The 21,933-nt window shown below is 48.7% G+C and overlaps 1 protein-coding gene across 2 annotated transcripts in view; it reads left to right on the top strand.

Annotated features, from left to right (window-relative positions):
- The window catches only part of Pja2 (praja ring finger ubiquitin ligase 2), a 56,001-nt gene extending 52,228 nt beyond the window's left edge, over nt 1-3,773 (top strand). For both annotated transcript variants that reach the window (XM_048331082.1, XM_048331081.1), the window contains one exon: nt 1,161-3,773. In XM_048331082.1, the coding sequence (XP_048187039.1) occupies nt 1,161-1,286 (126 nt within the window). In that variant the 3' untranslated portion in view covers nt 1,287-3,773. The remainder of the gene's footprint in view (nt 1-1,160) is intronic.
- The last annotated feature ends 18,160 nt before the right edge of the window (nt 3,774-21,933 follow it).

Genomic DNA, 21,933 nt, shown 5'->3' with positions numbered 1-21,933 from the left:
GCATTCTACCTTTTTTTTGTCCTTTCTGTAACCTCCCTTTGAAATGCATGATCGTTTCAGAAACTTAAGAAGGCAATGGTCTTTGGGTGCCTACTTTGTTTCAGGCACTCATTACCATGTGATACTCAAAATAACTTGTTTCCTAGTCCCATTTTTCAGTGGTTCTTACCCATCCGCGGTTACACCGCTAGCACATCGCTAGCCCAATTGCACTTTTCTTTCTGCAGCTGCTCTTAGGACTCAGTCTGTATGTTAGGGGCACAGTAAATGTTTCCCGAATTGGATTCTTAATTTTTAAATATCATGGACATTGTTCACCCTTAGATTAAACCCGATTTAGCTGTATCTGTTCAATCTCTGTCCTGTAAAAGACACTTAGTGAAAGAAGATTTCTAAGATGTTGTTTATCACCTTCCACAGCCTGCCCTCTTGGGTTTCCTTTCTGTCTAGGAGATGTCTCTGAAAGGAGGTAAACTTATCAAGTGGCCTATCCCTGGCTACATTCCGTTGGTCCTTAACTGGACTTCCTAGAATAGTTGTTTCCCCTTCCTGCCCTGCTTCCCAGCTCTGGGACTGGTTTGTTTTGACATTTAGAAACGTGCAGCTCTAGGATGGAAACGGATTACATGGCTCCTGAAGAAAGGTCTGAGGTCCATCTGCTTTAATATCTGTGTTCAACTAAAGTGAAGCTTTACCAAGGTTCTGGGGAATGGGGAAAATAAGTTTTGTGCTATGTGGGTAGTAGCTAAGTAGGCAGCTGTCTTGGGGGCACGGGCCAGTGGACCTGCCCTCCGTGAGGGCCTCCCCGGTGATCTTGCTTGGCCTGTCACCACAGCATCTGAATTAAACCCCCGCCCTGTGCGCTGGGATGTGGCTGCACGTGCTCAGTGGAATGCTTGCCTGGCCCCACGAGGTTCTGAGTTCAAACCCCAGGACTGCCAAGAAGCACAGACCTTTAAAAAGTCACATTACTATTAGACATGCATGGTTAGTCCTCAAAGCCATTATAATGTGATTGGAACGCAGGCCTGGTGTCCACATCTTCCCTTTCTGTATTCAGTGGCTTCAGAGTTGTTGTTTTTTGTTTGAACGTCGCTGGTTTTTTATTAGGATCTGCTCTTTAGTTTCTGGTGGCTGCTAACGTGTTCTTTCCCCTCCAGTCGGGAACGTGCCCTGTGTGCCGCCGTCATTTCCCACCGGCTGTGATTGACCCGTCTGCGGCCGCCTCCTCGGAGCCCGACGCCGACGCCCCGCCTTCCAACGGCACGCCTGCAGGAGCCCCCTAAATCCACACGCTGCCATGAGATCAGTCTATCAAAGTAAATCTGCAAATCCCTCCTAAGTCTGATGTGCAAATAATTATATATAAATATATTTAAAAGGCTCTAGATAGGATAGGCCGTAGTTTAGAAAGCGGGCGTTAGCCTTTCTAAACTGAGGCGAGGTTTGCAGAACGTACTCCACCCTTGGAAGCTGAACGTTGAAGCCGTGCATCCGGTTCCTTAGTTGACCCTGTCGGTGTTAAGTGTAAAGTCAGGCTTTCAGTCAACGCTCTCCAAAAGAAGTCGTCATCTGTGTGGCACCTGTTCCCGGTTTTGTCTAAAGTACGCCACTAAGAGATTATAAGTAAGCTCTCCTATTCGCATCAAATGTGAGCCGTGATCACAATAGTAGAATTTGGTTTCATTTGGAAATAAGATGAATTCTAAAGCATGCTTTTGCACTGATCACTTTGCTTTTGCTAAATTGAAACCTCTTAGTTTACAATACTGAGACGTTTTTTAGGAAATTATCTATACTACTGTCTTGGTTCAAAATACGGACTTCTTAAAGTGCCCAGCAAAGGGCTGAAATTTGGCCAAAATAGAACAAAAATTTAAACCTTAGATGTAACCCCCTGAAGTGGTTAGGTATTCAAATAAATTTTTCAGTAAACAGTGGATGTGCTTAAAATAAGGTCAGTGAGGCATAAGAAGAATTTGATACTCAGTGCTTGGTACAATGAGATGAATTAGATGGCCTTACAGAAGTCTCTCCAGTGCTTATCCAACTGTTTCTACTCGGTAGAAGTTATACTTGAAGGTTCAGAACACTCTTCCTAGCACATTTGTTTAATGAGTATTAGATAGTTTGTTTCAGGTAATTTTGGTTCTAAAATATTTCAGAAGGTCTGAAAATTTGCATAGGGTCACATTTATAAATATATAACTCCCAGTGAAAATGAAATGGCTCCTCCTGTAGGTGATCACGTACAGTAGTAAAGTTTGCATACACACAGGCATAGTAATTAACTTAGAGGTGTGATTTGCTCTGAACACTAGAGAACAATGGCTTTTAGAATATCACAGTTGAGCAAGTGAAATAGTAAAGCACACGAGGAGCGTACATCCATTCAAGTGGCTCACTGAAATTTAGTTTGGAGAATATTTATGTGACTTCCCAAATGCAGAATTACATTTATTTGTGTAATTTCTCTGAATATTTATATTCTGCCTCTTTTCTCCAGTCTTAAAATTAAATGAATTTTCACTGTTGGTACATCTGAGGCTCTTACAAGTATAAGGAACATAACACTTGCATTCTAATTTTTGCATATATTGTAAATGTGTCTGGTATTTACAGCAAAATACTGTATCCTTTTATGGGTAAAACAAAAATGAGCAATGCATGCGTGAAATGTGGTGAATTTATAATTTAGGGGTTCTTTGGGGCTTCTGTGACTTTGGAAATGCTTACATTCAGGCCTTAATGTTGCATTAGCTAGCATGTTCTCCTTCTGATGTATATAGTCACTGTTACATAAACAAATCTCTGCTTGTTTTCTACTCTGATCTTTCCATGCCATATTTCATTGATGATCAGTTAGTGTCAAGGAGTCAAATCAGATTGCAATTAATTCTCATGTGGAAATTTGTGGCTAGTGTGATTTTTGTTGTTTCTTTTTTTTTTCAATTAGTGTTAATCGGTTGTAACACTTACTGGTTAAACCTTAATTGCTACAGATTTCTCTGTAATAAGCTATATATTATATTTAGGCAGTATATCCTCTAGATAGCAGCTGTCCCAAAGAAAATATTTCTTCTTTGTCTATTAAGATTTAGCTGTTATCTGCCAGCTAAGAGGTTTTTTTAAATTCCAAATTCAACCAGCAGTGTTGAGCTAAACGTCAGAGCTGTTGTTCTTTTTCCTCCATCTGTTACTGTCCTTTATTGTTGGCTCCTTACCTTTAGACAGCTGCTATGCAGGAGAAAAGTTGAATGAGAGTTGGGTTAATTTTTATTAAAAGAGTACAGAAATTTTAGGAATTTATGGAAATAAGCCAGTAGAAGCTGAGGCTGATAAGTTCAGGCCCCAAAATATTATTTGATCTTATCTTGGATCCTTTTGAAAAAGTTATGAATATATGAAGGTATATTAGAAATAGGTATGAATATTAATAAAATATTGTTTATCTTATTTCTCTATGTTGTGACTTAATCTAATAATTTTATTTTTTGAACATTTTCTTATTTCTTGTAATATGAATGCTGATATTTAAGTTAGATTCCTGTAGTTTTCTTTTGTGTTTCATAATTGTTTATCACAAAGCTAACTCTTAAGATTATTTGTGATCTGGATTTATATATAAGCTGTTAAATATATATGAACTGTTAAAATGGAATGCAAGTTTTTCAAAAGCCCAGGTCTAAATGTAATAATTGGTTTATTGTTCTACATCCCCAGCCCATCATTTTCTGTGTAAATCATAAACAATAAACAGGATATACTCAGTGGTTATTTCTAATATTTAATTGTGTAATCCTATCCCTTCTATATTAGAGCCCTTAAAGAATTGAGAGTTAATAGCAAAGAACACAGCTGTTAAGAAAGTCAAGAATGGGATCATGACATAGGACTTTTTTTAAGTTGAACTACTGTAAGGCAGCCCCACAGAGACTCTTCTGGAAATCGGTGGACTTTGAGCTGTTAGAGAAGCTCTGAAGGAATAGTTGCCCTCTCCTATCGATCCTGTGGTTTATACAGATCTGGTTTCCATATTGACTCAAGACCTCAGTAACTAAGTTTTGGGAAGGAGGCTTGCCTTACCTCAGTGACTTTCTCTAAATCAATGGGATTGTTATTAAATCAGTTCATATAGAAAGATCGCTTGTGGCTTATAAAGTAGTCAGACTTATTTCACAACAGTCAGTTGGGTGCTAGCTTTTGTTCAGCTTAAGTTACCAAATTGGGGGGGGGGGTGGTATTTAGAAACTTTAGCAAGTTTAGAATTCCTATTTTCCCCTAGTATAACAAACTTGTGTTAGGAAAACACAGTTTAAGAACAGAAAATAGCAGTGGTATACCTCTGCTAAACTGCCACCATCCTTTTGTAATTGTATGATAATTTTTATCCAGTCACTGTTGGGTGGAGCTACTTAACACCCCTCCAAATCATGAGTTGCATTGTTTAAAAAAATGAATTTTCTATATTAATAGCACACACGTGAACTCGGCAGAGAAGTTCTGTCTCTTCGGTGTGGCTTCTTGGTATCCTGGGCATCACTTTTATGTAATCTTATGTTATCTTTTCCAGACCATAGTGGGTTGGATTGGAAGAGAACATCATTCTTCTGTAATCTAACTAGAGCAGGGCGCAGAGACATTATTGTCAACGTAAATGATTCTACTCTGGCTGAAGGTTCTTGATGCGCCTTGTTACTAAAGCCACCCTCATTACCAGGCAAACACACTTGCAGAGCCTAAATGGAGGTGACACTCATCCTCAAAGAATTCAACTTGCAAAGGTCCTTATGTTTTTGGGCTACTTGTCTTTCAGTCTTTGTCAGTTCCAGTTGTAATAAAGTACAGTTTTGTTGAGGTCTTGGCAAATATTGACTTGTTGAGGGTAGAATACAGACTCTGCTCACAATATGACTTCTAGACTGGTCACTCGGGTAGGTAGAGTTCCCAGTAGGGTTGCTGAAGCAACTTCCAGTCGCCACATGTCCTTTTCTAAAAAGGATACCATAAAAATGTTGTCAGGTTTAGCGGTCAGATGCACTGTCTGAAAGAAGCTTAATTAGCAGATGTACTGAACCAAGAAAGGACATATGAGCCACTGAAAATGCCTCATTCTCTGTGAGACTCTGTTCTGTTCTTCTCTAGCTGCTCATATGCCAGGTAGTGAGGTGAGTGATTGATGTCAAGCTCATTTTAATAATTTCTATAACTTCCCCCCCAAAAAAAACTGTCTTTGAAGTAATAGGACCTAATTATATTTGAATCAGTAATATAATAATAACTAAATCATAGATTCAGCACTGCTGGTTTTCGTTGATCAAAGTTTGGGATATATTTTTTGTTGATGTGAAAAGTCCTAGGAAAGGTATGCTTGGTTTCCAACATTGTTTTTTAGCATTACTTTTTGTATCTGGTATATATTTCAATTGTATTTTTTTCTGTTTTTTATTAGCGTTAATTACAGGGAGTTTCATTGTTGCCATTGTAGGCAGTGCATTATTAGCGGTAATGGACAGGGAGTTTCATTTTGGCGTACAATATATGTACCTTGACCAGATTTATTCACTCTGTGACTCTCCCTCGTCCTCCTCCCTTTCCCAAACCCAACTTAACAAGCTTTGGTGTTCAGACCAAAATTATTAACAGCATCTTCCTCATCTTATGAGTTGATGGGGAAACTCTATTAAATAAAAATAGTTATGTTCTTAATTTTACTAAATATATGTTCAGGCTTTTTACCTGGCACTATTATAGAAAAACAACTATTAGGCTTTTACATATTATTAAGTGTGAAAGTATTAATAAGGAATCTAGAAAGGATTTAAAGTGTATGGGAGAATGTGTATAGATTGTGTACAAATACCATTCCCTTTTATGCCAGAGTTGAACATCGGCAGACTTTGGTATCCATAGAGGTTTGGGGGTTTTTTTGTGTGTGGATAAAGAAGTGTGACTGTTTTGCTACTGTGTTAGAGACACTTTTCAAATGAAGTTTATCTCAGTCACTGGTGAGATCGCATGAGGACTTCCTACGTTTTCCAGATAATGTGGGATTGGTGCAGAGACTATGTCTAGCAAGACCCAACTGATAGACCTAGAAAATCTATTTGTTGTATCACAAATAGATTGGCTTGACAGAGGCTTTTCTTTTGATACTTAATCCTTAAATGCCATTTTGCTTCTTTGCTAATATCTTTGTTCTGTTTCTCCACTCCCTTGTTAAAAGAACCCAAGTGTTGTAGACAGCACTTAGCAAGCCTTTGCTAAAGAGTCTGCAGGGTTATGTTCGCTTTACAGGGCTTCATTGTCAACAGAGACTGCCTTTGCCCTCAACAAATAATCTCTGCTCTTGATGCAGATCAGAGGTTTCCATACCCTCCTATGGCAGGATTCTAGACTTGGGGCCATTTTAGAATCTCAGAGGTTCTGTTTTAGTTTGAATTCACACTTAGAGCAGATGAAGGCAGGGAAGAGGAGCTTAAAAAGTTTGAAAAAACAACTTTAGCCTTTATTGGAAAAGTAAGTCTTCAATCTTCAGTGGATGATTTTGAAGGTATGCAGGAGCAAACACCTGGTTATGTGAATGAGATGAAAGAACATGTTAAAGGTTTTAAATGAAGCAACGAGCTTGTGAAAATAATGCATTAGAACATGTCAAACTTGCATCCTCCCTGAACCTACTGGAAAACTCCTTCACCAGACCCAACAAAAAAAATAAATGTATGTATAAATGTGTGTGTGTGTATATACAACATATATTATATATATATATATATATGCATAACCTGACCTGTATCTACCTAATGTTTGCCAAGTGCCCTTTCTGATAAGCCTCTGAACAAGCTGGACTAAGCAGCTGGCCTCCCGAGTGTCTGTTTTAGTGGTGGGACGATCGTTACAGCCCAGTCCCCACTCCACACAGCCAGCTTCACCTGGGAGGATTTCCTCTTGGCCTTGAGGGGGTCTCTGGCACACGGAACCTTACAGGGTCTGTGTCAACACTCACCCTGGAACCGACGACACCGAGGAGAAGGAATTGGTGCTGAGCCCTCCACGGTGGCCCTGCCGCCAGCTGTCTCCTCGGTGCCCTGCAGCAGCAAGCCACGGTTTCTCAGATCCAGGCCTTTTTTTTTTTTTGTGGCCAGTCCTGGGGCTTGGACTCAGGGCCTGAGCACTGTCCCTGGCTTCTTTTTGCTCAAGACTAGCACTCTGCCACTTGAGCCACGGCGCCACTTCTGGCCATTTTCTGTATATGTGGTGCTGGGGAATCAAACCCTGGGCCTCATGTATATGAGGCAGGCACTCTTGCCACTAGGCCATATCCCCAGCCCAGATCCAGGCCATTTTAAAAGAAGTGATATCCCTGCTTTGGAACCAAGCAGAATGGACAGAAGCTAAACCTTCTTTTTTTTTTCTTTCTCCCTTTATTCTCAGTCATTTCTACATAATGTCACCCACTAGTATTTAATCCACAAAATGGAGCCTAAAGTAGGGACTTTTACAACATTGCTTTCCTGCTGGCATGCTCCTGGGGTGCAAAATACTGTATAGGTTTTGGTGACCGTGCTGCTGTCGGGAGGACTAGCAGTGAACCTTGCAAGCGTAGCAAAGGCTTGAGTAAGCCCGGGAGTGGTGACGGCCGGGCCTGCTCTGTGGGACTCACCGTGGCTGAATGGGCCCTGCGAAGGCCCGCCGGGCATGCCAAAACGCGGGAAGGGCAGAAACACCGCGGAATCCTTTGGACTCTTTGTTATCGCCTCTGGTTGCTGTACACTTTCTTTTTCCCCATCCTCAAGCCCTGTAAAGTTCATTTAACCCATTAGTAGTCAAAATCCCAGAAGGACCAGAAGACTAGATTACATTAGCTAAGTTCATGATAGTGCCTGCCACTGTGGTTCAACAACACGCGTCCTCGCTGTCAGGATCTGCGAAGGGCCAGGTTTACCATTTAGGAGCTCACACGTTTCCCAGACTCTTGCAGAATCCATGAGGCTCCTGGGTCAGACAAATGACGCACTTGCTGTGTCCTAGCTGACGGCCTGAGGTCTGTCATTTCCTCGCTCCTTTCTGCCCCCTCTGCCCTTGGGAATGGTGGAGGGGTCGGTGCAGTGGACGCCGCACACGAGCTGAGTTTGCGTGGCCACTGAGGAAATCCGCGCTCAGGAAGCCCCGGTCCCATGAGGCCGTGCTAAGTCTGCTTCCCAGCACCACGTTGTCTTCATGGCAGTGAGCAGAAGGCAGGGCTGTGACCTGCGAAGGAGGAGGAACAAATCCCTGTGTTCTAAGACTGCTTGCTACGCAGCCATCCTTGAAGAAACAGTACAAACCACAGCAATCGATGCCTCTTGCTCAGAAGACACGCCGACGTGAGAAAGCCTCGGGGAATTGTCCCCGTCCCTGCGGGATGGGACACCGCACGACACCCCGCTCCGTGGCTCTCCGTTCGCAGGTCCACCGGTGCCTGGGTGAAAAGCAGAAGGCAGGCCATCCCGGCTCCCGCACGGATTTACGTTAGGAAATAGTGAGTTCTCATCAGGAAATGGACAGCTGGAGTATGGAGGAAGGATAGTGAAGTTGTAAGTGATCACGGAACACGGCGTGATAAAGCAGAAACAAGCAACAAGGGGCACAGACTCTTGGCTCTTCCAGAGTAGACTAGCGGGAGCCTCGTCACCCGGGACGGGGGAGTGGAAGAGTCGCAGCTCCTTCCTTTCCCCGTGCCTTCAGTAGAGAGGGCAAGCTGTGATGGAACAAGAGTTGTGAGCATGGAGGGGAGGTGTTTGCTCGCTGGTCAAGATTATCTGGTGCATGGATCGTGTACTGTTCCTTACAGGTAGCTCTACTGCCCATAAAGGTGGAGTATGCTGATCAGTGGTAGAACCCTGCCCTTCCTGGACTCCGAAGTGACTGCAGAGACATACAGAACAGAGGCGCGGATGCCAGGCTTTTCTCCTGCCGGAGCTAGGCCTAGTAAAAGCAGCTTCTGAGTACCTCTTCCGGTTGGCCTTCCCTTCCAACCTGATCTACCAGGGCTCATGTGCCAGCAGACAGTGAGAAAGTAACGGCTCCAAGGAGCGCTTCCAGACCTCTGGTGATGAGTTCCTGCTTTCATTGTGGGTCAATTTTATATTGGTAGGCTTGGGGTGAGAAAATAAAATTGCTCTTAGTTTACAGCTGGCCCTTTATGAAAGTGCAGGATGGAAATTAGCACTCTTTAGGGATGGCAGCACTGACTAATCACTTCTAGCCCTGATTGCTTTGGCGCTCTGAAGCAAGAAACCCACTGAGTCTTTATTTTTTTAAAAAGGGGAAAACTATGAAGGGAGTATTCCGCCTTGTAAGTTGAGGAACAGGGCTCACCGCACGGCCTGTTCATGTCAGAGACCTCTGCAAACGTCAAAATCAGCTTCCTGGACCCAGCGCTCGTGCAGACTTTTTTTTTTCCCAAATGGAAGTACAAGTTGAGAAGAAGTAGTATTTCTTCACTCCAGGACCTAAGAGCACGGTCAATTGAGCCTTGCCAGTTATTCCAGAGGTGACGGGCCACTTGTCAGTTCCTTTCACTTCCTCCCCGTCCTGGAGGCCTGCCCTTCCCCAGGCAGATCTGCTGCCTTCAAGCCCCAGGCCTGCCACGTTTGAGCTGCGGAGCCTTAGGGAGCTTATTCAACCTTCAGGTGCCAGTGTCTCCCTTGAGTACAGGGCCAGATAGTGTGCGCTTTTTAGGGTTATTATGAAGATTGAGTGACTTAGGACATGGGACTAGTCAGAGTGGGGTGAGAACATTTCTTCCCTAGTCACCGTGTTTCCTTCCACGCGGAGGGAAGTCCGTCGTGGAGACACCGCCTCTGCCGGGAAGGGCTTAGTAGCGGAGCGGTCGAGTGTGGTGCGCGTCTCAGCGCTGCTCTTGTCGGGATGAGGAGTCGGCTCTTCCTTACAGCCTAGCCGGGCCGTCTCATTCCAGAGCTCACTACGAAGCCCTCCCGGCCCCCGGGGCTCTCGGCCCTCCTCCCGCGGGGCCTGCAGCGTGTGCACCTGCTGCGTCTGCAGAGGGAGCCCCCCCCCCCCCCGCGGGGCGGGCGGGTTTGGCTGTGTGCTCACTACGCACGCTCTAGTGCATGGAAGCCAGCACTCCACGGGCCGCGCCGGGCGGTGCAGGTGAAGAGGACCCGAGTCCCCAGCACCCGGGAAGCAGGATTAGCTCACTGCAGACATGACCAGGGCATCATGAGCTATAACAAGGTTGGACCCTGTCTTAATTGACTGTAGGAATTAGGAAACTGGCCAGGGGCCGTACATGTGATAATAAAATTAGGAACAAGTGGTTTGGGGACGGGAGAGGAAATCATGGTGCTTGGATAACACGAAAATAAACATCTCCCATTCGCTGGTTGGATCACAGACATGGAAGGACTTCTTCCCTACGGTTCCCTGTCTGTCCTCAAGGAGTTTGGAAATCAATATACAGATAAAGCCCTACAACACACTTTGTGCTGGCCTCACGGACCCCGTAGGTGAGGGGCCCCCCGAGGAGAGGGTGCACCCACAAAGCCGGCCGCGCCCTGGGCCCCGCCCGGGTCAGCCACAGCGGCGCTGTTTCCACCGTGTGCTGCTGCTTTGCAGTGTCTGCGTTCATCCAGTCTGATCAGGGCAGCGAGGTGCTGTTGAGCCAGACCCCCCCCCAGACCCCCCAAGCCCACTCCCCCGTCAGCCCTCGGTGACTGTCAGATACTGTCTTGTCTTTCCCAGTGCTGGGCTGGAGCTCTGGGCCTCGGCGCCACTCTACCACCGAGCTTCATCCCCACCCGGCTGCCATGATTTCTCTTTCCATCCGCTCAGAGCTGCTTCCTTTCTCTTCTCTGAACCCTGAGAGATTTCTGTTTGGGGTTGGGGTTTTTTTTAACGCGGTCCCTGAGACCTGAGCGATCCCTGGTAAGCTACACACACACACATGCACACGCTTCTTCAGTAGTGGAACTGAATGGAAATTCTCCTGCTTCCCCAACACCTAATAGCGTCAGCCTTCAGCTTTCTAGACTGGTCTCGGCCCCTCGCTTGAGAGGAAGAACACAAGAGCGAGTAGTTCCGGGTTAAAAACTCAACAAGCAGGGTGAAGGGCAGGGGTCTGAAGGCGCTGATCCCGAAGGTTAATCGGAGTGTATTCAACGTGACAACAAGGGAAGCAAGTGAAATGTCCAACTGTGAGCAGTGACAAAACGAATGAAACAAATCAATAACAATACCGGCTCCTGACAGGATGGGAGATACCGCAGAGAGAGACGTGGAGTAGGACGCATTTTCACACGTGTGCCCTGGGACCGTGATGTGGCACTGGACTCCAAATAAAGAATAGGAGTGACAATAAAAATAGTTGACACGTTAGAATGAGTATCACACTTTCCGTTGCTTTCTTCGAAGCAGATAACATAGCCACGGTGTTATTTTTTTCAGTCTTTCCAAAGCAGATGCTGCAGATACCGCCCTGCTATCGCACTCCAGGGCTGGGATCTTGTCCTCGAAGGACACTCACCGTCGCCTCCCTCACACTTGGAACTTGGGGACATGTGAAACGCCTCTGAGAAGGAGGCCGAGGAATCTGCCTTCCAAGCAGGTTCCTGGGAGACTCGTGCGTGGCTCGGCTACAGCTCGGCGAGAGCTGGCGAAGCTTGTCCAGCAGCGTCACTGAGCAGACTCCGCACGGATCACTGTGGTCTTTCTTATTTCTTGAAGCGAAATGAACCTACTCCAGGTCCGCTTTTCTTTTTCAGGACTTGGGGAACACATGTGTATTTTCATGGGTTTTGTGTAAGAAATTTCACTTGTAATTTGCTAATAGGTTTTGCTTGTAAGCCAGCTTATAAACACAAACTTTTCCTGCCCTAGGATTCTTATTTGTTTCCCTCAACATAGCAGGTGTGCCCTGCTGTCGCCAGGCCCGGGTGTCCCTTCAGGACGAGTCCTGCCGCCTTGATCACCATGAGACAAACCACAGGATCCCTGGGCTCCGAGACTGGGCGAGGGGTTTTTGTTTTCCTCCTCTGCCCAGTTCAGCCCTGGGTCTCCCATGCCCGGGGCCTCGGGGCCCTGGGTCGGCTGGTGTCCCGGGGGTCCCCACGGTGCTGGGGCAGGCATTCTGCCCTCCCGGGAATGTTCACGATCCACTCGCAGAAACAGAGCTCCGGGCTTCCCCCAGGGGCCATCGTATTTCACCTCTTGAGGGAATTCTAAGGGGTATGGAATGCACTCATCTTTTCTAGAAACATAACAACAAAACAAGTGTATCTTCTAAAACATCAGATTTCCCCTCAATAGCACAACTCCGTCCTCACAGCTGCTTCCTCTGAAGGACTCCTCGGCTGTGATGAGCTCTGAGGTGGTAGGAGCTGTACCCAGGAGACCCGGGAGATGTAGTCCCTGCCCTGTGGCACACCACCAACGCCCAGCACAGGAACGCCGACTCCTCCCGTCTGCCCGGCCTGGAAACACACCGAGTTACCAAAAAAAAAAAGAAAGAAATTCCTGACCAAACCATCATCCAGGTTCCCAGAATTCATGGATAATATTTAACCCCACTCTCCTAAATGGCGAGAGCTCGATTTAAACAGTGCACTGTTTGAAATGCGTGCTTTGAAGCGTTTCGAGCCAGGCACGGGTGGCTCGTGCCTCGAATCCCTCCACTGCTCACGAGACGGAGCTGAGGAGCACACTTTGAAGCCAGCCCAGGTAAGAAAGACCGGGAGACCCATCTCCAGCGAGCCCCCAAAAAGTCAGAAATGGAGCTGGGGCCCCAATGGGAGAGCGCTAGCTTTGAGCAAACAAGCTCAGGGACAGCATTCAAGCCCAGAGTTCAAGTCCCAGGCATGCACACGCACACACACACACACACACACACACACACACAGTGTTTTGGAGTGATAGAAGCAATGTTCCTGTAAATTCTCTAAGTTCAAAACTTAATGTAAAACGATACATTTTTATTCCCAGCCTTTTTTGGATGAGCAATACTGCACAATCAAAGGGGAAGTGCCCCGCGCGGAGTCATCTGTTCTGGTTAGTGAATCGTGCGGAGGTAGATTGACCTCGAAGCCTGGGCAAACCACTCTTTGGTGGGCGTGTGCTTTTGTAAGGGTGATTACACGTGTTCTATGTGTTCTGGATGTGCTTGAAAAGCAAATGCTGATTCAAACAGGAATTCAAGGGGTCGGTTTTCCTCAAGATGAAAATGTTGTCAAGATAACATGAAGTTGGTGTTATGAAGATAGCATGCATTACTTTTATTTTCCATCCATGTTTGGGCCTGTGCTCACTGGTTTCCTCTGCCCACCTCCACCCCCCCCCCCATTTTTAGTGGAACCTTGAAATTGCCAACCAAGTTCAATTGCACAAAGATGCTGGCAGGACCCCACGCCAAGGCCCGTGTGTGGCCTTGAAGGAGAAGCGTGACTCTTGATGTTCAGACACCATTGGAGGACCCATAAAGTTGCCTGACCTTCCATCTCTAGACTGCGCAGTTACTTGAAAACCAGCCTTCCCCTGCCGCCATTAGCCTCGTTCAAACTCTCTCCTTGAGTGGCGGCTTTTGAGATAGCCTGCTTGCTTCTCCTCCCACCCAAGACCCGGCACATCCCACACTTGGGAGCCGTAACCAGCCCGGAGTGGTGAGCTCCCGAGCCGTGTTACTACCTTCTTCCCTTCGCGCAGGCTGGCTTGTAACCAATCGAGGCTCGGGAGACACCCCAACCTACAGAGCCCGTGACGCCGCACAGGCTGACCCCCGAGTCCTGAAGCTTCCTCGCTCGAAGGTGGAGCGGCTTGTCTTCTCTGGACTCCCTGGCCCTCACCAGGCCCGCTGGTCTCTCGTGACCTTGGAGTGATAATGTCCTGCTGATGTTTGGTATAATCAGGGGGCCCTGATTCTGCTCGGCGCTCTTCTAGAAAGTGGCTACTTCAGTAGGGAAAAAAATAAGAGAGCAGACAAGGCTGCAAAGAGCTTGCGGCAGCCTGCACCTGCGTCCTGCCAAGGGAGGCGCGGCCCCGCGGGGGGACGTGGGGACCCAGGCGCGACCCACGCGCGACACGCTCACACCAAGGGGAGGCTCGCTGCGGGGACGGTGCTGATGGCCGCCCACAGCCCACGGAGGAGACCCCGCAAGGCCCGGGCGCTGACCCCGGGGCCTCCGGGCTGGGGGGCCCCGAGGAAGCAGAGGGGACGCGGGGTTCATTCTGCACGTCCTCCCCGAGGACGCCCACACCCCTCCAGGCGCCATGCCCTCCAGAGGGCACGCGCTCCCCATCCCCTGCCTCCGCCCGCTCGCCCGTCCCCCGCGCCGGCAGGTGCCCGGGGCCGCTTGCGTTCTGAGTCTGCTCCTGTCCCTGCGTGCAGACAACCTCCATGGGTTCCAACGCTGCCAGATCTCAGCCTTCCGCCCTCTGAGCTTGGTACATGCACGAAGCACCTCGGTGAAGCCCGAGGGCCCGGGCTGCAAGAGCAGGGTGGCTGAGGGGCAAGAGTGCCTAGCCAGAGCGAGGCCCCCGAGTTCAAACCCCAAAGCCACCTTCTGTGTTCAGGAATCCGGGCATGGACGTGTATGAAGGGCTGACGGGAGGGGGTGGCGTGGACCGCCTCGGGGTGCTGGAAGCTCAGTGCTGGTGGTTAGTTCTCCCTCGGCGCTCTCCAGTCTCGTGTTCTATAGCAGGTGGCTAACGCGAGCCTCTGCGCAGGTGGTGGACGGATAACCTTCAAGTGTTGCCAACACACAGTGGGCGCCAGGGGATGGGACTTTTAAGGGGGTGAAGGGTTATGTTTCGTGGTAGGGTCATGGAAGGTTCTAGTAGGCTCCTGACCATCCATTTGAGCTACCAGACCCCTGTAAACAGGCAGGGTGATGGGGACGTATCATGTTAGTGAGTGAGACAATAATTTAGAATCTGGGTTTGTCATACGTGTAACGCCAGGCTGGCGATCGGGAGTGGAACCCGCCACGCAAGCCGGGTATGAGGAGGTGCATCTGTAATCCCAGCTGCGGAGGAGACACAGGTAAGAGGCTTGCAGGCCACAGCCGGCCCAGTCAAAATACACAGAACTATCTGAAAAACACCGGAGAGCATCGGGGGCGGGGGGGGGGGGTTGGGGGGGGGGCGGTGCCTGCCTACTGAAAGCACTTCGAAGGTCCTCAGTTCAAACTCCAGTACTGCCCGTTTGTTTTCAATGTCCTGAGTGCAAGCGCAGATACACCTTAGAGTTATAGTTCCATACCTTATTTATCATTTCTGATCAGTGAAGCTTAGACTTCTTTTTAATCTTATCAAAGGATATTCTAAAGAATCTTGGAAGTAGAGCTCACCCATCAAGACGTTTAACCTGTTCTGTTTTGGGTGTTATAACAATATTGATGCTGCCCTCAGAGTTGGTTATTTAGGATGTGGTATTTAATGTCACAGCTGTTGTGATGTCACAGTTTAGACCGTAGAAAAGACTAAGGTACTTTATTTTTACAACGTGTACTTGCTTTGCCTTCATATCATTTTTCTGTCTACCTATAATATTTGCTATAGTTTTTATCTTAATTACTAATGTACTTCATGATACAAGTCCTGCAGACAACCTCATTTTCCTTATATCTCTAGCACTTCACAACTGTATGTGTATCATTAAGTCTTCTATGCAGCATTTTGTCATCTGAAATGATAAACTCTTCTGTCCTCAAAACAAGTTTTGAGGAGTCTCCTTGACTTCTGAGAGGAAGATCTCTTTGTGGTTTTGTTGTGAAAAATGAGCACCGCATGAAATAGTTTTTATGGAAGTATGCAATAATGTGGGAAAGTTATTCTTTCGATTTACTGTGAAATTTGGTTTCCTATTTTTTGTCGAATTCCTATATTAAGTGAACATTTCTTTAGGTAGCTTTCTTTTTCTCTTGCCCATTTCCAATAGTAAATATCTCCCATATTTCAGTCTATCTTTTAGGAAGGCAGGCACTTCTTGAAGAAATGTTGGTCTTTGACTGTGTCTTTGAGTCTGAATCCCAAGATTCCTGCAGGATTGTCATTTTACAAGCTTCTCTCTATGATAATTTTGGCGAAACTCATACAGATATGTCAGTGGTGAGCCTCGGGGAATTGAATTGTTGTGCTACAAACTGAGTAAATTTTGATTAACGGGAAGAACTTTGCTGAAACTCTACAATGGCATAACTCAATATTGTTTTGAAAAAGGAGAATGTCACTGGAACCAAAGGGCACCAACATGAAATAGATGAGCTGTAGGTTATTTATTGAATACCTCTTACAGATGATAGAATTTTCTACCATTTTATGTGGTTTGAATTATTTGTGACTATGCATGCTTTTCTTTCTAGACACTTGAATCATTAATGATTCTGCAGCATAAAATACCATCCAAGATACTTTAATGCAGTTTGGAAATCTAAGAATAAAATTTTAATTTAGCCTTGATAACTACGGTGTTAGCATTTGCCCAACAGGCTCTTCATTTGAAGTAAGGCATAATGAGCATTCTCTCGGGGACTTTTCAGTGACAATTGGATTCAGGGGCTAATGGGGGTTTTGGCATCTCTCCTGCTCAGTTAGCTTTTTAACATCTTGGTGCTTTTTGTCTCAGTGGAGTACCAATGGACAGCAGAGTACCAATGGTAACAATCAATTGGTCGGATGACCACATAACTTACCCAAATTGAGACACTTTAGTTACATGTTCCCAATAATCCTCTGTAACAGCAGATATAAACAAGGATTATCCCAGAAATCGAGGACACGTGGCCATTAGCTGTCCTGAGGATCTGTCATTGTTGCTTAGCAGTCAAAGATCCTCATTACTATGAGTTATCAAGCCCTGGGTGCACACTTAATCCTGAGATGGGGTCCTACCATGTAACTCCACACACATTGCCCTGGGGGCAGTTACAGACAGGAAAGGGCAAGCTAGCCATCAGAGCTACACAGGGCCTCAGCTCTCTGAACAGTCACCTCTACTTGCTTCCTGCCCTGGATGGTTGTCTCTTAGGAGTTCAAGACTGGTGGAAATGGGGTAAATCCATCCAAACATGGAACACGAAGAACCAGATGTAAGCAGATGAGTGATATGGACGGAGAAAAGAATGCTGAACTTGGGAGCTAAAATGCCACCATGACATGAGTTCTCCCTTTCATTAACGATGAGAGCCATTTCACAGAGGTCCATGTGAGGTCCTTGCAGCCCTCGTTTCTCCTTCACTGAAAGGAAGATGGTATTGACCTCAGTCTTCTGTCCCGGCTACAAAGCCGAAGATGCTCATTATCCTTCATATCTAGTCTCCTTTTCTTCCTTTCGGCAATAACCTTTGCCAAGTTCTAATCTGCACCTGTTTCCTAAACCAGCTTTGCCAGATTGTGCTCATTAGCTCCGGTTAAGTGGTGCAGAGGATGACTAGACCCCATCTCCATAAACCATCAGCTCCCCGCTCCCCGTCTGCCTGCTTCCCTCCCGTCGTCCCTCTGCTAGTGAGAAATTGCCAACCTGTGCTTCTGTCCTCACACAAGGCAAAAGCCAGCATTTATCTTATTTAAGACACTCTACTTGGGACCTCTTAATCACACCCATAAATCATACAACCAGCAACAGTGGATTTGAAAGCTGGCTAGACTGAGAGTCAAAAGGTGCGTGTTGTAATCCCGCTCTGTCGGTTGTATGTCCACGGGGAACACTGAACTTCACCTCTCACCCTGAAACATAAATATAAACCCCAGCACTGCTAGGGGGAAAAAAGAAGAAGTAATATTTCAGAGATAGGTGGCCATGTGGTATCCCAGTGTTGTTTTCATTCCAAAGCAGAGTTCCTCTCTAAGATTTCATTCCTTTGGCAAACATTTAAGGAGCCGGTTAGCATTCAAGGCACGGGCTTCCCGAGCATGGTACAGGACACGGGAAGCAGTGTTGAGCCCTCACACGGGCAGAGTAAACACAGCAACGAGAAATGCCTGTCGTGATGAGCGTACAGGCAGTGCACGATGACAGGGCGCCCTGGAGGCTGCTGTTGAGACGGAGTGAAAAAAGAATCAAAAGGACTCCGAGAGGAGAGGTTGCTAGACGGAAGTCCTAGCACAAAAGACCTGTGACCAAGTGACTAGAGTGACACTGCAGGAACAGAAAATAATAGTGTGGTGGCAGAATCTCAGTGAGAAAATGGAGAAAGCTAGACTCATGGACGGCTCTGCCCTGTAGACCTAGCTACTAGGGAGGTTGAGATCTGAGGGTCTTGGTTCAAAGCCAGCCTGGGAAGAAAAGTCTGGAGAATTATTTCCAATTAACCAGCAAAAAGCCGGAGGTGGAGGTGTAGTACGCTGCCAGCCTTAAAAGAAAAAGCCAAGCAAAAATTGCAGTTCTGGCCCCAGTAGAACCATGTACCGAAAGAAAAGAAAACGGTGAAGAATAACAGCACATCAGAGGTGGAAAGGGCCAGACAGCTCATCGAATGAATTCCCAGTGCAGCAAGTCCTTAGAGGACTTTAAAAATAGATGACAGAGTTAAGACATTCTCAGATGGAAATGCTATCCCTAAGTTCAGGCAGCACATGTAAAAATATCACCGATCTTATGAGTCAGTCAGCTCCTTAAAACGGGAAAGATCTAGCTCAGAGTTGCACGAGGACGTTGCCAGGTGATCTATTGCCATCCAAGGCGGCCCCTGTTGCTGAAGTCACTCATTGCTCTTGCTATTTAAAGGTCACTCGCTTGAAATTTGATATTGGGAGCTGTTGGCTTTGAATCCTAGCTCCTCTTCTGCTGGGCGTATGACCTTGGATGAGACAGTTCACCTCTTCGGATTTTATTTTCTAAAATATGGAAGTGTTCTAAAATGTAGGCCACGCCACCTCGCTCAGTAGTGCTGTCAGGCTTCGGGGGGGGCGTATGTAAAACGCCTGACACATTAGGAGTCCTTGATTGCAATGGTGTATATATTTAAAGCTTGTGTGCAGTTCTGGAACACATTAGGAAAAAAAATGCCTAGTTGAGTCTAGAGTTCCACAGAGATGTTGCGGTTGAAAGTGAAGGCTTTAGGACTGCTACCCCCCACCGACCCCCAGCCACCCCTATTAAAACCGTCGCCCTTTTGGCCACATCCCCACCAGCATCTGTGGTTGTTAGTTTTCTTGATAATGGCCACCCATTGGAATCATTACTTGTCTAGGCTAGGCCTCCCTCACTCCTCCCCCTCCCTCCTCCCTCCTCACTCCTCCCCTCTCCCCTCCTCACTCCTCCCCTCTCCCCTCCTCCCCTCCCTCCTCCCCTCCCCCCTCCCTCCCTCCTCCTCTCCCTCCCTCCCCCCTCCCTCCCCCTCCCTCCCTCCCTCCTCCCCTCCTCCCTCCCTCCCTCCTCCCCTCCCTCCCTCCTCCCCTCCTCCCCTCCCTCCCTCCTCCCCTCCCTCCCTCCCTCCTCCTCTCCCTCCCCCCTCCCTCCCTCCCTCCCCCCTCCCTCCCTCCCTCCCTCCTCCCCTCCTCCCTCCCTCCTCCCCTCCTCCTCCCCCCTCCCCCCCTCCCTCCCCCCTCCCTCCCTTCAGTCAGGGCTTCCTGGGGAAGGGCGGAGCGAGGCTGGGTGTGGACGGCCCTGAGTGGCCCCCAGTTCTCGGGTGAGCTCCCCCGCATTAAGGCGTGGGGTGGCTTCACGGCCGCCCCTGGCCCGTCCTGCCAGGTCCCGGCGCCCGCCGGCCCCGTGGCTCCCGGGAGCCCAGCGGGCCACGCGTCCAGCTGGAGGAGCCGCCCGCCTCCCCCCGGACCCTGCGCCCCCCGCGCCCCTTCTCCTGCCGAGGCGCCACCGGGCGAGCCAGCGGCGGGCACACGGGGCACACGGGGTAACACGAGGGCGGCGGGCACACGGGGCACACGAGGGCGGCGGGGACCCCGGGCGGGCGGCCCCGAGGGCGCGGGCGGGGGGGTGGTGGGTACCTGTGTGGTGGGGGGATTACCTGTGTGTGGGGGGTTACCTGTGTGGTGGGGGGGATTACCTGTGTGTGGGGGGGGTTACCTGTGTGTGGGGGGTTACCTGTGGGGGGGTTACCTGTGTGTGGGGGGGATTACCTGTGTGGGGGGTTACCTGTGGGGGGGTTACCTGTGTGTGGGGGGGATTACCTGTGTGGGGGGGTTACCTGTGGGGGGGGTTACCTGTGTGTGGGGGGGTTACCTGTGTGTGGGGGGGTTACCTGTGTGTGGGGGGGTTACCTGTGTGTGGGGGGGATTCCCTGTGCACCGGGGTTCCGGAGCCGTGGCCCCGGTGGCCGTGGGCAGCACCTCCGGCACCGCCCCTCGCCTCCGGGGTAACAGTGGTGCCCAGCAGTCGCGCGGAGGGGGTGGATGCTGAGGGGGGGCAGCGCGGGTCCCGCGGGCAAAGCCACGCAGCTCGGGCAGCGGCCCCGCGCGTGGAGCGAGTGTCAGCCGAGGGCGGAGACGGTGGCCAGCCCGGGAGCCCCCGACAGCCACCGGCAGACCCCCGACTCAGCTCCCTGCCTTCACCACCCAGGGGCTCCGCCGTGAACCCCCTGTCCCCCCTCCACACCGCCCACGCCCCCCCCCGTACCCCAGCTTCCCGGGGTGCTGCTCCGTGCCCCGACTCAGCCGGTGGTGACCTCTCTCCCGGGCACGCTCAGCCCCCAGACAGCCAAGTCCAGCCCTGGTCACCGAGGAGCACCCGGCCTGCACCCCACCCGGCCTGCACCCCACCCGGCCTGCACCCCACACGGCCTGCACCCCACCCGGCCTGCACCCCACACGGCCTGCACCCCACACGGCCTGCACCCCACACGCAGGTCTGCAGAGAGAGCAAGAAACTCGGGGGACTTGCTCACAATCCGCCTCCTCGTCCAACGTGGAAGCCACGTCCCTGAAAGGCTGGCTCCAGCCACCAATGCTCGGGTCTCAGCTTCCTACACAGCTGAGGTTACAGGTGTGAACCCACCCGTGCCTGCCTTGGGGGTGCATCCTCCAACAAGTCGATCAAGTTTAGTCGTCTTCGTCTGAAAAGGGAAGTTAAATAAAAAATTAACAGATCAAAAATGATAAAAGTCCAATCACCTCCCTAGTCCTTGGTGGAAAGAAAAGCAGTGAAAACAAAGTTTTAGATGAAAATCATAGCCCACCCCCCCCCCCCCCCCGTGGTTCATCATCACCACGAAGTCTTTGCTGCCAAAAAGAGGTACAACCCCCCCGCTTCCCCCCCACCCCAGGTGAGAATTGAAGTCCAACCTGAGAGAGAAAGCAGTGTGCATTGCAGGTGCTGGGGGGGGGGGGGGGGACCGGAATGCTACAGTTAACACTGGACTTAGCACTTAACTGTAGGCTGGCTCTCTTGAACATCAAGAAACCAACTTAGTTCCCAGAGCTTCCTGGGGAATTGTTTCTATCTGCTGTCAGTAACATGCTTGAAATGGGACAGCTTTCAGGGACAAGGTGTTGGGCTTGGCTTCTAGACAAAGTCATTTTCCCTTGTGCTGTTTTCAGGATGCATGGAGACCGCTCCTTGGAGATGTTTTGGCTAAAAGGATAAGCGAAAGTTAATCAAGAAGATAAATAGATGTCGATGACAAGGGTGTTTGTTGTTATCACTGCCGTAACAATTGTGGGGATCTGGACACGTTTGTTTTGAATTTAGGGCATCTTTGAATCCTGTTGCAAGTAGTTCACAACGTTGCATGGCTAAATCATCTGGGTGTTCATAAAAAAAAAAAGACCTATTTAGACTCTCCCCAACTTATATAACTCTGATTTTAATGAAGTCTGTGGGGCCTGGGAATCATATCATAGAAATTTTCTTACAGTGATTGTAAACCTGCAGCCAGATTCAAGAACCACTCATCCAGGGCCACCTTCGTGCTCCAGAAAAGAGCACGCCGTGCTCTGTGGCTCGCCGTGGAAATGTCAGTGCCCACTCCAAGGGCCAAACCTTGA

The sequence above is a fragment of the Perognathus longimembris genome, chromosome 22 (assembly GCF_023159225.1).
Source record: "Perognathus longimembris pacificus isolate PPM17 chromosome 22, ASM2315922v1, whole genome shotgun sequence".
Lineage (NCBI taxonomy): Eukaryota > Metazoa > Chordata > Mammalia > Rodentia > Heteromyidae > Perognathus > Perognathus longimembris.
This window is presented reverse-complemented; position numbering and strand designations above follow the sequence as displayed.